Raw genomic sequence first — 15329 nt, 5'->3', positions numbered from 1 at the left:
GGCTCTGTGCTGACATCTCGGAGCCTGGAGCCTGCTTCGGATTCTGTGTCTCCTTCTCTCTCTGCCCCTCCCCTACTTGTGCTCTGACTCTCTCTGCCTCTCAAAAATGAAATAAATGCAAAAAAAGTTTTTTTAAGTAGACCTTCCCAGGGGCAGCCCAGTCCTTGTCTCATGACAAGGCTATTCTACAGAATAGCCTGAGTTTGGCAGCGAAAAGAAAAAGAAAGCAAAAAGAAAGACCCGGTGCTTTCGGAAACCCATCCCAGTGGCTTGGCACCGTGAGGCTGTTGCCTCTTCCTTTTTTAGGTACAGGTACAGTTGTCCCTTAAACAACACCGATTTTAACTGTCTCGGTCCACTTCAACGCAGATTTTTTTTTCCAGTAAGTGCAGCACAACTGTAAATATATTTTCTCTTCCTTATGATTTTCTCCATAACATTTTCTTTTCTCTAACTTGCTTTATGGTAAGAATACAGTATAAAATACATAGAACTTGGGAGGAGGGGATGGGCTAAATGGGGAAAGGGCATGAAGGAATCTACTCCTGAAACCGTTGTTGCACTGTATGCTCACTAACTTGGATGTAAATGTAAAAATGTAAAAATTAATTAATTAAAAAATAGATAAGATGAAACGCATAGAACTTATAAATATGTGTTAATTGTTTATGTTATTGGTAAGGCTTCTGGTCAACAGTAGGCTATGAGTCATTATGTTTTGGGGGTGTTAAAAATTATACGTAGGAGGGGCACCTGGGCGGCTCAGTCGGTTAAGCGTCTGACCCTTGGCTTCGGCTGGAGTCATGATCTCACGGTTTCGTGGATTTGAGCCCCTCATTGGGCTCTGCGCTGAAGGTACGGAGTCTGCTTGGGATTCTCTGTCTCCCTCTCTCTGCCCCTCCCCCACTCGCGCTGTCTCTGTCTCTCTCTCTCTCTCAAAATAAATAAATAAACTTAAAAAAAAAAGTTGTATGTAGGTGTTCAACTTCACAGGGGGTGAATGCTCTTCCCCCTCATGTTGTTCCACAATCAACTGTGTAAGTTTTTCCAAAAAATACTTCCTCTTCTTGACATCTTGTTTTGTTTTTTTTGTTTTTGTTTTTGTTTTGTTTTTGTTTTTATTTTTTTTTCAAACGTTTATTTATTTTTGGGACAGAGAGAGACAGAGCATGAACGGGGAAGGGGCAGAGAGAGAGGGAGACACAGAATTGGAAACAGGCTCCAGGCTCTGAGCCATCAGCCCAGAGCCTGACACGGGGCTCAAACTCACGGACCGCGAGATCGTGACCTAGCTGAAGTCGGACGCCCAACCGACTGCGCCACCCAGGCGCCCCTGTTTTTGTTTTTTAACTTTAACAACAACAAAAACAGTCTCCATACCCATCGTGGGGCTGGAACTCACAACCCCGACATCAAGAGTCGCACACTCCACTGACTGAGCCAGCCGGGGGCCCCCTCCTCCCGACGTTTTAACGATTAAATAATACAGAATAAGGCATTACTCATTATATTTGGCACAAATGTTGGGAAGGACACATTTATAGGACACACACTGCCTCCTAAGTAAGCATTATCCCAGACTTTATACACTGTTTTCTCCTTTATTTTTTTTTTATTATTTATTTATTTAATTTTTTTTTCAACGTTTTTATTTTATTTTTGGGACTGAGAGAGACAGAGCATGAACGGGGGAGGGGCAGAGAGAGAGGGAGACACAGAATCGGAAACAGGCTCCAGGCTCTGAGCCATCAGCCTAGAGCCCGACGAGGGGCTCGAACTCACGGACCGTGAGATCGTGACCTGGCTGAAGTCGGATGCTTAACCGACTGCGCCACCCAGGCGCCCCCACTGTTTTCTCCTTTAAACCTTGTCCCATCCTACAGCTGAGAAAATTGAGCCTCGGGTAACATAACAAGCCAAGTCACAGAGCTCGTATGGGGCCCAGTGAGCCAGGGTCTCTGTTGTCTACACACCCTGGGCAGTGGCAGTGATCTGTGAGTATCCCTGTGGATGGCATGTGGTTCATGGTGGTGAGTCTCGAAGCCCTCCCTTCTGTGATCCAGTGAATCCAAAACACCGAGTTTGTCAACGGCTTGTTCGTGGACAGTTTTTAAACTATGCGCTATTAAATCCCTGCCCGGAGCTTAGGCAGATAAAGAAATTTACCCCACATCACACAGCTCGTAAAACCCTAAATCCTGGAAGATTAAAACCAATACTTACTAATACTTCAAGCATGAGGGCTTTGTGATAATTTAGGGAGGATGATCTGTGCTTTCTGAGAATTTGAAATAGTTACTTAAAAAGGATAACAATATTGTAATGACACTATATGGACGTGAAAGAAGAAATGTTTAAAAAATGATCCCTCCCCCAAAAATAATAAATAAATAAAAATAAAAAATGATCCCCATCCTGGGCCTAACCACCCTAACAAATCTCCTGTGGGTGGCTGGCCATGTTTATGCGTACTTTACATAATTATAATCAAGGTCAGGGCGCCTGGGTGGCTCAGTCGGTTGAGCATCTGACTTCGGCTCAGGTCAGAGTTTGCGAGTTTGGGTCCCGCTTCAAGCTTGCTGCTGTCAGCATGGAGCCTGCTTTGGATCCTCTGTCCCCCTCTCTCTCTGCCCGTCCCCTGCTCGCACTCTCTATCTCTCTCAAAAATATATAAAAAAACAAAAATCAAGGCAAAGATCCAGAGGTATTTGCTGGTCACTTCATGAATCATTATAGTATTTTTTAGTGTTGCTACGTTTTCTTCGTTATAGCCATTTTACTGATAGACTAGGATTTTCTTAGCCTTTAGTTCATTTCTCAGTTTTTCTCTCCTCTCTCTCTCTGCCTCACACCCTCACTGCCCTGCAATTTAACATTATCCCTGCTGATCTAAGGGCAGTGATCTGAAATTGCCCCCAGAGTGGACGGAACCCATCAAATCTTGGTTTGGGCTTTTTAAAATAAAGTAGTAATGGGGGGGGGGTATTTCTTACTGTTAAAACATGAAACTTGCTCTCCTTCCTCCCACCATTAGTTTTTGCCAAGCAGTAAGCCAGGACTGCTAGGCACACCTTTAAGAGCTGTTAACATTTGACAATCAGCCGCAACCAAGTTCCGTTAACGGAGCTGTGCTAACTGGTGTCCCCGTTAATGGAAAAAGCATTGTCCACTCTGGTTGCCCAGGTTACGCCTCCAGCGTGTTTTATGTATTAGGTGTGGGCCGGGAGCACTTAAAAATAAATCAGCCGGGTCAAGGCAAACATTAATCCTTACTCCAGAGCTTGTTCTTATTATTTTAAGTTAATGAGCCGGAGCAGAAGCAGTCTAAAGCCCCCCAGTGAACTGCGGGTCAGATGATGTTTTATTTTCTGACCGGGTGGGTGGTCAAGGTATGGACCTGTAGCACATGGGTTTGTATTCAGCTGATCCTAGGTTGGCCTATAGAACCGAGCTCTTCTGCTGATTCACTCTGCCCTGCAGGGAGTTCTTGGGTCTCTAGTGGATGTCATTTAAAGGTTTAGACTTCTGCTCTCAGGAAGTTGACCCATACCTATTTCTGAAGCACTGAGCTAAGGGTCTGGGATGGTAAATGAGCTTTGGGGCCTGCTGCCAGCCTTAGGGGTGTGCAGTCCAGGGGGAGAGCTGTAAACTTGAGCAGGCAACAGTTCAGGTGGCCCTTGGGCTGATACAAGTTTAAGGGAGTGAAGGCTCCTAGGGATGAGGAGTCAGGAGGAGTTTCACGTGATACAGAGGTTGAGTGAGTGAATGAAACTTAGTTCATTCACTCACTCAACTAGTATTTATTGAGCTGGGAACACAGTAATGAGCAAGTTCCTACTTTTGTAAAACTACGTTTGAGTCTAGGAGAAGGCAGATGGCAAAAAGAGGTCATTTCAGAGAGTAGGATTAAAAAAGTTAAAGAGGGGGCACCTGGGTGGCTCAGTCGGTTGAGCATCCAACTCTTGATTTTGGCTCAGGTCATGATCCCAGCGTTGTGGGATCGAGCCCCATGTCGGGCTCTGTGCTGAGCGTGGAGTCTGCTTAAGATTCTCTCTCCCTCTTCTCCCTTCTCCTACTTGCTCTCTCTAAAAAAAAAAACAAAGACAAAAACAAAAACAAAAACTAAAAGAAGATCTAGAGAAAGGGAATAGCACGTGCCAAGGCCCTGAGGCAGCAGGAGCCCAATGTGTATGACCTTCTTTCAGGTCTCAGGTGCAACATCTCCTCACTAGAGAAGCCTCCTGTTCATTCTGTCTCAAATGGAGCATTTCATTTCACTTGCTTCCCCCATACGTTGCTTTACTTTTCTTGCTGGTATTCGTAACATGACTTTATATTTTATATTCATCTATTTGTTTGTTTGCTTTCAGTCCCCAGCTAGAATGTAAAGTCTGTGAGATCTGGGACTTTGTTTTGTTTATTGCTGTTTCTCAGGTGCCTAAAACATTGCCTGGAACACAGTAAATGCTTAGTGAATGCCTGGATAGGCACATAAAAAGTCCATGTGGTTGTGCATAGAGAACAAGGAAGACAGCGGGACAAGATTGAGAGGACGGCATAGATGAGAAGGAGGGTATGCCAAGCAATTCAGAGGGAAAGTATAAGGCCTCTGCAGGGATAGTGCAAAGACCAGACACATGAGGACATAAGGAATCATCTGGAAGGAAAACCAAAGAGCCTTCAGTGGAAATCAGAGAGAACATTAACCCTTCTTGTATCTACTACATTGATCCTTCCTCCCTCTCTTCCTCCTTTTCTTTCTCCCTTTTCTTTCCCTTTCCCTGTTATTGAGCACTTACTAAGCCCTTTTGGCATCAGAGATAGAAAAGAAAAATAAGGTAAGCTGGGATATGTGACTTCAGAGAGAGCAGTAGTCCATCCCAAAGATTCGGAAGGAGAGAATCCAATTACACCAAAATGCAGGAAACTGAATTACCTGGACAGAAACTTTTATGCGTGTTCCTAGCTATTTTTTGTTGCTTACAACATTAACATCGACGAGTGGTAATTGGCTTAAAGATGATAGTTCTGGGAGTTCACGTCTGACTCACTAATGCTGATGGACATGTATCTATTTATATAAGTGACAGTCAATTATTATGAAGGATTAACATAGCAGTTGGTAAATAAGATCAGCATAAACGTGTAGAAGTCGATTCACATGGATTTAATGAAAAGAGCATGGAAATACTTGTACTTACCATGGGAAGAACATGTTTGTGTGTGTATCAGCCTCTTTGACTGGACTTCGCAAGACAAGAAAGAATCGTCTCTTTTCTTTCCCCTCAGGACTAATCCCGGCTAACGGGAAGATGAATGTGACCGTGAAGTTCACACCATTTCACTATGGGATTGCACAAATAAAAATGCAGCTATGGATCTCACAGTTCAACTCTCAACCATACGAATGTGTCTTCACCGGAACATGCTGTCCCAACGTGGCTTTACCGTATGGCTGCTTTGGAATGTCTTTTGTTTCTTCCTAAAATTTGTTTAAAGTAATTCCTAAGTCACCATTTCTTCCCATTCTTTCTTTCTTGTAGCAGAATGCCATTACAACCGTACGTAAGATGACGAGCTTTCATAAAATACTCTTTAAAATATGGGGCGCCTGGGTGGCTCAGTCGGTTAAGCGTCCGACTTCGGCTCAGGTCACGATCTCGCGGTATGTGAGTTCGAGCCCCGCGTCGGGCTCTGTGCTGACAGCTCAGAGCCTGGAGCCTGTTTTGGATTCTGTGTCTCCCTCTCTCTCTGACCCTCCCCCGTTCATGCTCTGTCTCTCTCTGTCTCAAAAATAAATAAACGTTAAAAAAAAAATTAAAAAAAAATAATAATGCACAGAATAGCTCTAGGCTTGTAGTGGTAGTTGTTCCTACTGAGAGGGGAAGAGATGACCAAGAAAAGGTGGTTTGAGGGATACTTGCTTTTACTGATTACCACTGCTGGGCTGGTTGAGTTTTGACCTTATGCATGCATTTCATGTATGTACATTACACATTACACATTACATACATGATCGTATGTATGTATTACACTCTATTTTATTTTTTATTTTTTTTAAGTTTATTTATTTATTGAGAGACAGAGAGAGAGTGGGAGAGGGACAGAGAGGGAGGGATTGAGAGAGAATCCCAAGTAGGCTCTGAGCTATCAGTGCAGAGCCCAATGCAGGGCTTGAACTCCCACACTGCAAGCTCGTGACCTGAGCCAAAGTCAGACGTTTAACTGACTGAGCCACCCAGGTGCCCCTACACTCTATTTAAAAAAAATTTTTTAACGTTTTTTTTTTAATTTATTTTTGAGACAGAGAGAGACAGAGCATGAACGGGGCAGGGGCAGAGAGAGAGGGAGACACAGAATCAGAAACAGGCTCCAGGCTCTGAGCCATCAGCCCAGAGCCCGACGCGGGGCTCGAACTCACGGACCACGAGATCGTGACCTGAGCTGAAGTCGGGCGCTTTAACCGACTGAGCCACCCAGGCGCCCCCCTACACTCTATTTTAAATGTAAATCATAAGACAGGAACAGCATAACTATTTTCAAATTTTCAACATGACGTCATTTTTCTTAATGTTTATTTATTTTTGAGAGAGAAAAAGAACACAAGTGGGGGAGGGTCACAAGGAGGAGGAGGAACAGAGAGAAAGGGAGACACAGAATCTAAAGCAGGCTCCAGCTCTAAGCTGTCAGCACAGAGCCCGACGTGGGGCTCGAACTCATGAACTGTGAAATCATGACCTGAGCCAAAGTTGGACGCCGACTGAGCCACCCAGGTGCCTCAATATGATGTTATAATTAGTTGAGTGCCTGCTGTGCGCAGTGTCCATTGCAAAGCCCTATGGGACACAGTCTACACTCTGAAGACACTCACAGCAGAGGAGCTAAAAGAAGTCAGGTATAACAAGTGACTTCAACATAAGGCAAAAATGAAAATGTGCCACATGGGAGGTTGTTGGTTTTTTTTAAAGACTCATCAGCATTCATGTCAGAGTAAAGGTGTGAAATGAGATTCAGTTTTACTTTGTAACAAATTTTTTCTGAACTTCTATTTCTATTTGACTGTGAGCGTGTATTTTTATATCCCAATATATCTGGTTAAAGTTACACATTTTTCCTAATATGCGTGATTTGTATAAAAGCTAAAGGAAAACTTGTCACAGCATAAGGAAAATCCTTACAGATGTTTTGAAAAGGATAAAGAAATATCTGGAGTTTCCTTTTCACAGAGATACACATCCCACGTTGACATCGTTAAGCATATTGAAAGTAGAGTAACACCCCCATATCAAAATATGAACGAACTCCATGATTATATATTTACGTCATGACTTTCTTCCTAAAAATTCAAAGCAGACTAAATCAATTGTAGGATGTTAGCGTGGCCTGCTGAACCCGAATCCCACAAGTAACCACGGTAGAAATAAAATCATCCTGGCAATGAACGAGTAACATTGGCTATGAGGGAAAGACCGTAGTAATTTTTCTGGTATTAGGTAACTGGCCACACAAAATGCTATTTGCCGTCTCATGTCGTATGCTGTGATGGACAAATGGCTTTCTTAAAGACCTCGCTTGAGTGGATTGTGGCTTCCCAAGACATGTTCTTTTATTTTTATTTTTTTTTATTGAAATTTTTTTTAACATTTATTTATTTTTGAGACAGAGAGAGACAGAGCATGAACGGGGGGAGGGTCAGAGAGAGAGGGAGACACAGAATCCGAAACAGGCTCCAGGCTCTGAGCTGTCAGCGCAGAGCCCGACGCAGGGCTCAAACTCCTGGACCGCGAGATCATGACCTGAGCCGGAGTCGGATGCTTAACCGACTGAGCCCCCGCAAGACATGTTCTTAAATATACGAGGGCGTTGTACGGTGGAAGCACATACCCTGTTTTTAAACTACTATGTTTTGGTCACCCAGCTGGAATTTAAGGTCTCATTTAGTACACACTTGATGTTTTCAAGGACTATGCCTCAAGACCTACGTATCTCCCCAGACTGTAGATAGTACTAGAACATATAAATTCCACCATGAAGGAAGAAAATTATCCTGGCCTCAGTGTTCTCTGAAAGATTCATAGGTTGCTGGGTCTTGTTTGGTTTTTGTTATTGCAGAATATGGTGTATGATGGAATTCCTCAAGTTCCCCGAGTAACTCCTTGTTAAAATTTACCATTTTCTTCGACCCCTTTGTTTCCATCGTCAGCCATTAGGTTGCGTGAGGAGACTGTTTTTCCACGCCTTCAAAGATGTGGAAACAAAAATGTTTCCCAATGTTTATAGCAGAGGTGGTGTTGACGCTCTGATGAGATGTGGACACTGGGCCACAGCTCGCCCCCTGACCCGCTGCCTCTGCCCTGCACGTCGCAGCCCATCAGTCAGTGTGTGTCTTGCCAAAGGGCATGTTCTCTCAGGCTATCGACCTTTCAAGATACTCTTATGTAGGCAATGTTAAGTTTGAGATTGCTGGTGTGTCCCATGTTGTGCAGTGGGGGTAGGGGTTCGGCACGTGTATTGTGATTGTCAGAGTGAATAAACGTTAGGGGCGCCTGGGTGGCTCCATCCGTTAAGCCTCCAACTTCGGCTCAGGTCATAATCTCACAGTTCGTGGGTTCGAGTCCCGCGTCGGGCTGTGTGCTGACAGCTCAGAGCCTGGAGCCTGCTTCGGATTCCGTGTCTCCCTCGCTCTCTGCACCCACCCACCCCCCACTCGTGCTCCATCTCTCTCTTTCAAAAAAATAAACGTTAAAAAAAATTAAGAATGAGTAAACGTTAGGGTATTCCTTTTTCTGTAATGTCATGAACATAAGTCATTTTGCAAAACAAGTGTTCACATATTATAGCTTGAAGAAATGCCTCACAGTATTGAACGTGATGCAGTTCTACTACATCTCGTAATAAATAAGTCCGGTAGCTTCTGTAGGCACGGTAATAGCACTGCCTATACCTACATGTGTCCAAGACAGTTTTCAGTTGCAGAAAAGATCTCAAATATTAGTCCGAGTTGCTTTTTAAAAGATCTTCCTGGCAGTGCCTAGGTGACTCAGTTGATTGAGAATCTGACTCTCGATTTTGGCTCAGGTCACGATCCCAGGGTCCTGGGATCAAGCCCCATGTTGGGCTCCAAGCGGAGCGTGGAGCTTGCTTGAGATTCTCTTCTCTCTCCCACCCTCTGCCCCTCCCCCTCATGTACACATGCGTGTGTGTGTGTGTGCACACGTGCACTCTATCTCTCTAAAAAAAAAAAAAACTTACTGTAAACAGTGGCCATAATCATTCTTTTACTAGGAAGATAAATCAGTATAAGATTTTTTTTTTAATGTAGTAGATTTAGCTGTTGAAAACCAACAGCCTAGAAATGAATCACACTAGACTGTGAGAGCATTTCTCAGTGTGTCACATTGTCTTCTTGTTATATTCTTCGAGAAGGTAAAGAAAAGCACCCATTGGTAGACTATTTTGACACATATGATTATACGCTGGTATACTGACATTGCATTTATTTTAGTAGACCACTGTTTTACTTTTTTTTTAATATAAAGCTTTCTTTCTTTCTTCCTTTCTTCCTTTCTTCCTTTCTTTCAGTAGGCTTCACGCCCAACGTGGGGCTTGAACTCCCGACCCTGAGATCAAGAGTTCCGTGCCCTACCGACTGAGCCAGCCAGGCGTCCTAGTAGACCACTGTTTTAAGACATAAATTTATTTTCAGTGCAGATATAGTCATTAATTGACCAAAAGTCATGGTATTACCAGAAGGAACATTAAAAATAGAAAGCTTGTGGGGCACCTGGCTGACTCAGTCAGTAGAGCATGTGACTCCTGACCTCGGGGTTGTAAATCCGAGCCCCCACATTGGGTGTAGTGATTACCTAAAAAAATCCTTTAAAAAATAGGAACCTTGGGGTGCCTGGGTGGCTCAGTCGGTTAAGCGTCCGACTTCGGCTCAGGTCACGATCTCACAGTCCGTGAGTTCGAGGCCCGCGTCGGGCTCTGTGCTGACGGCTCAGAGCCTGGAGCCTGTTTCAGATTCTGTGTCTCCCTCTCTCTGACCCTCCCCCGTTCATGCTCTGTCTCTCTCTGTCTCAAAAATAAATAAACGTTAAAAAAAAATAAAAAAAAAAATAGGAAACTTGCATTGTTGGATCATATACTAATTTAATACCTGTTTTAAACTATAGATTAGAAGAATTTGAGAGATTAAATGCTCTTTCTAAGAGAGTGGATGTTCCACCAGAAAAGGCAATGACACACATAAATTTTCACCGCCTGCCACCAAAAATAAAGCCCCCAAAGATTAAGGTAACATGCACATTACACTCAACACGCTGGAAGGAATGATAGAGAAGCAAAATAAGTGACTTTTCCTTCCTGATTTGGTCTCAGGAAATTGAATATCACGACTTGAGATTTCCAGTGGATTTATCAAATCCGTTTGCTGTGGCAACTGTTTTAAACCAAGAACCAGGGAAATTGAAGATTAAAGAATTAAGAGAAGGTAACTGGTCGATTCATTATAAATCAGCCCTGGCGGAACAGGAAAGAATTATTGCTTGTTGCATTTTTTTTTTAATTTTTTTTTTCAACGTTTATTTATTTTTGGGACAGAGAGAGACAGAGCATGAACGGGGGAGGGGCAGAGAGAGGGAGACACAGAATCGGAAACTGGCTCCAGGCTCTGAGCCATCAGCCCAGAGCCTGACGCGGGGCTCGAACTCACGGACCGCGAGATCGTGAGATCGTGACCTGGCTGAAGTCGGACACTTAACCGACTGCGCCACCCAGGCGCCCCGCCTCTCGCATTTTTTTTAAAAAATTATTTTATTTTATTTTTACATTTATTTATTTTTAAGAGACAGAGTGAGACAAAGTGAGAGTGGGGGAGGGGCAGAGAGAGAGGGAGACACAGAATCCGAGGCAGGCTCCAGGCTCCGAGCCGTCAGCCCAGAGCCCGACGCAGGGCTCGAACTCATGAACCTCGAGATCCTGACCTGAGCCGAAGTCGGACGCTCAACCGACTGAGCCCCCCAGGCGCCCCACTGCTTGCCACATTTACTGTTAATGAACAGCAGCAACGAAGCTGAGATTGCTGTTGTGTTTTGTCATTAGAAATGTGTTTTTGTCTTAGCAGATGATTCTGATTTGACTCTGGTATAATCATCGTTTGCTTCTGCCCTCAGTTTTGGACCAAGGCAATGAGATTTCAAAAACAAGACAGATGAAGGAAGCACTGTTTGAACAGAAAGTCAGACAGGACACTTATGAAGAGATGGAAAATCACCTTAAGTGGTAAATATTGAGCAATTATTTATATCAAATGAAAATACGGTGTTTTTAGTAATGGCTTTTTTTTTTTTTTTTTTAGTAATGGCTTTTTATACATGAGACACGATGAAATGTAACAGCTTTTTGTGCCCTTTTAGAAGTTTGATTATTCCCTCTCCTCCACTGGCCCTCCGACGTTTCCATTAGGACTAAATTATTGTGAGCAAACACGTTCTTTCCTCAGTGTGACCAGACAGTGGCAGAACCAGGACCCTGCTCCCTCCGGCCACTGCTGCCAGCGTCCCATCTCTCTCTCCACAGGTGCCCCAGCATTAGCCCCCTGTGCCCTGGGCAGTGTGCCCCAGGGGCCTTGCGGGGAGCCCAGCAGTGCGGGCTAGGGGTTAGGAGAGGCCCTGGGGGGGGGGGGTTCTAAAACTCAGCCGTGAGACTTCTGTCTTGTGCTCCGGCAGTCAAAATAGAGCCCTTTCCACAATTTGTTACCAGTTCATATCAGATGCATCCGTGTGCATAGACTCCACTAACGTAAACTGTAGGAACTCTTGAATTGAGCTAAAAAAGACACTGTTAGAGTCTTTGAGAGGCCGCCTCGTCCCACGCCGCACCTCCACGCTTCCTGGACAGAAGAAAGGTGCGCTGAGCCCCAGGGCCCTCACAGATGCCCCCTGCGGCCCCCCTGCTTGCACAGAGGACCACCCTTAGTTTCTCACGGAAGCACCTCTGCTTCCACGGCAGTCTGTATCCACGGGCTGGCCTCCGTTAAATGGGAAGAACGCCAAGTACCTTCAGATCATTTTTTAAAATACTCTTTCCCTATTATAAGAAATGATCATGTTGTCATTGTGGAGAACCTGAAAAATACATATTTTTTAAGTGTAGAGAAGGGAAAAAAAAATCTCTATAATGTGCTAATGACCACCATTAGCCCTGGTGTATTTCCTTCCTTCCGTGCTTCTTTGCAGCATACCTAAAGTCACATCCTAAATTCAGTTTTGTATGCTGTGTTCTTCACTTCATGTTTTCCCCCGGCTGTTTTTGTTGAAAGCTTTTTAAACCTGCCAGTAACACCCATAGACACTTGACATGGGTTCACCGGTCCTGACATTATGCCACATCTACTCCTCCCTCTCCACATACACACGCTTCACGCGCGTCTTTCTTTGAACCATTGGAAAGTAAGTTGCAGATGTCATGAGGCTTCACTCTTAGGGACTTGAGCGTGTAGTTCCTAAGAACAAGGACATTCTCCAACATTACCATGATCACTTCCAAGAACGCTGACATTGATACCGTAATATTATCATCTCCAGCCTATATGCAGATTTACCCGGTTGTCTCAATAATGTCCTTTCTATCTGGCTTTTTTGTTTGTTTTTGGAGAGGAAGAATCCGGCATCCAAAGGTCATACAATATGTATTTAGCTTCTAGGTCTCTTCACTCTCCTTCACTCTCCTTCTCATCGTAGCTGCTATTTATTTTTGAACATGTGCCAGCCTCCACAGTCAATACACTCCATACCAGAGTTTTCTAAACTGTGGTAAAATTCACCAAACTCAAAGTTCACCATCTTAGCCATTTTCAAGGGTACAGTGCAGAAGTTTTTCGTGTATTCACGGGGCTGTGCAGCCATCACCATTACTCGACTCCAGAATATTTGCATCACTCCAGAAAGAAACCCCATACCCATTAGGCAGTCGCTCCCCAGTCCTCTCTCCCCTCCTCCAGCACTTGGTGACCACTATTATATCTCTGTAGATTTGCCTATTCCGGATTTCATTTATTTTTTATTTAAAAAAAATTTTTTTTAACGTTTATTTATTTTTGAGACAGAGAGAGACAAAGCATGAACGGGGGAGGGTCAGGGAGAGGGAGACACAGAATCTGAAACAGGCTCCAGGCTCCAAGCTGTCAGCACAGAGCCCGACGCAGGGCTCGATCTCACGGACTGCGAGATCATGACCTGAGCCGAAGTCGGATGCTTAACTGACTGAGCCACCCAGGCGCCCCTGGACATTTCACTTAAATGGAATCATACAGGGGCGCCTGGGTGGCTCAGTTGTTTAAGCACCCACCTTTGGCTCAGGTCGTGATCTCACGGTTCATGAGTTCGAGCCCTGTGATGGGCTCTGTGCTGACAGGTCAGAGCCCGGATTCTGTGTCTCCCTGTCTTTCTCTCTCTCTCTCTCTCTGCCCCTCCCCAGCTCACACTCTGTCTCTGTCAAAAATAAATAGACATTAAAAAAAAATAAATGGAATCATACACACCCATATGGCCTTTTGTAACTGGCTTCTTTCATTTAACACGGTTTAAGGGTTCATCTACATCATAGCATCTATCAGGGCTTTGTTGCTTTTTATGGCTGCATACTATTCCATTGTATGGCCATGCAGTGTCTTGTTTATCCGTTTCTCGGTTGATGGGCATTGGGTGGTCTTCATTTTTTGGCCGTCGTGAATAACGCTGCTGTGAACATTCACACACAAGTTTTTGTGTGAGCGCATCTTTTCAGTCCTCTTGGGTACATGCTTAGGGGTGGAATTGCTTGGTCGCATGGGAACCCGATGTTCAACTTTTTGTGCCACCGCCACACCGTTTTCCGCAGTGGCTGCCCCACTGAACGTTCCTGTCAGCGGTGTAACCAAGGTTCCAGTTGGCCCACATCCTTGGCAGTGCCGGCTTTGTTGCTGCCGTCATCATCGTCACTGACATCTTCAGTGGGTGTGACGTACCAGTACACCAGTCGCTGTGGTCCTGATTTCCATTTCCCTCATGACTAGAGATGTTGAGCGTCCAGATTTTTGTTTCATTTATTTATAAAGATCCAGCATGTGTTCCTAGAAGAGAAGCGTCATTTTGTAGAACGCATTCTTCATCTCAGCTGTGTTGCTCTAGTCTCCACGGTGTCTGCCCCGCCATGGCCCTGCTCCAATGTCTCAGCACTCCTCTTCCATTGTAGAGTATAGCTAAGACATTCCATCCCCAAGCCGACCATGGTATTCTGATCGGTTCTGGAAGCTGGTTTTTTTGTTGTTGTTTTTTTTCTCCCCAGGCAGGTGCACCTTGGTAAAGATCATGTGTCTTTAAAATTTAAAAAAGACCTTATTGAAGAGCGGCAAAGAGAAAACGCCAAATACAAGGTCAGAAGCACTGTTAGTTTGATGTCGCTGATTGCACTCAATAGGTCGAATTCTGGCTATATGCAAGATGCCACATCAGGAGAAAGAAAACTTAAAGTTGGGGGGAGGAAGCTGATGACAAGTTCATTGTTAACCATAAATCAAGGCCGGCCGTAAGTGTCACAAGAGACCTCTACTAAGTATTGTGGGGATTTCGAAGCCAGAGAGATGAGAGAACTCATTTAATTGAAAAGCTTCCTGGAAGACACGGTATGATTTTGAAAAGCAATAGAGAGGACAGAAGCATTCAATTCAGAGGGAGGGAAACGCCTCAAATTCAGGTTGGACTTCTGGACATTAGGTGCATCTGTCCTGTATTCTGCAGGGCATAAAAGTAAGAGGGACACAAAGACAGTGGCCAGGAGCCATGCCAGAGCCAGACAAAAGGTCCAAGTCAGAGATGCTCAAGGGAGCTAAGCAGAGAGCAGGAAACCGGTTGAGGGGAGGGAGCCACGGCTGGGTCGCCAAGGCAGCACCTGTGGATTCAGGGAGCGGGGCGGGGGGGGGGGGGGGGGAGGGTGGAGACGGGAATGGCGGGGCTGGATCACACCCCTGGGCTTGTCATGGCATGAGAGATGTTGTTCCCTGAGGACAGGTGCAGGGGACACTGGGGACAGGCCTGTAATGGCCGAAGCACAGGACACACACGGGCCAGAGGAGATAGGGCTTCGCTTGCACCTCCTGTCTCGGGGGCTCGGACTTTGGTGGTAGGACTTGCAGAATCACCACCACATTTCCTGTTGGCCTGCCGGGGCTGCCATAGCCAAGTACCCCAGAGTGGGTGGTGTGATCAACGGAAATGTATTTTCTGGCCGTTCTGAAAGCCCAAGATCAAGGTGTTGGCAAGGTTGGCTCCTTGCAAGGGACATGAGGG

General features: G+C 44.9%; 1 protein-coding gene across 6 annotated transcripts in view; it reads left to right on the top strand.

Annotated features, from left to right (window-relative positions):
• CFAP221 (cilia and flagella associated protein 221) overlaps nucleotides 1-15329 on the top strand; it is a 104739-nt gene that overhangs the window by 45184 nt on the left and 44226 nt on the right. For 5 of the 6 annotated variants that reach the window (XM_043576576.1, XM_043576573.1, XM_043576574.1 and 2 more), the window contains 5 exons: nucleotides 5290-5449; nucleotides 10176-10296; nucleotides 10381-10492; nucleotides 11175-11283; nucleotides 14329-14416. In XM_043576576.1, the coding sequence (XP_043432511.1) occupies nucleotides 5290-5449; nucleotides 10176-10296; nucleotides 10381-10492; nucleotides 11175-11283; nucleotides 14329-14416 (590 nt within the window). The remainder of the gene's footprint in view (nucleotides 1-5289; nucleotides 5450-10175; nucleotides 10297-10380; nucleotides 10493-11174; nucleotides 11284-14328; nucleotides 14417-15329) is intronic. The other variant, XM_043576577.1, reaches the window with a different exon arrangement.

This window comes from Prionailurus bengalensis, chromosome C1 (assembly GCF_016509475.1).
Source record: "Prionailurus bengalensis isolate Pbe53 chromosome C1, Fcat_Pben_1.1_paternal_pri, whole genome shotgun sequence".
In the NCBI taxonomy this organism is placed as follows: domain Eukaryota; kingdom Metazoa; phylum Chordata; class Mammalia; order Carnivora; family Felidae; genus Prionailurus; species Prionailurus bengalensis.
The sequence above is the reverse complement of the archived record's forward strand: the minus strand, read 5'-3'. Positions and strand labels throughout refer to the sequence as shown.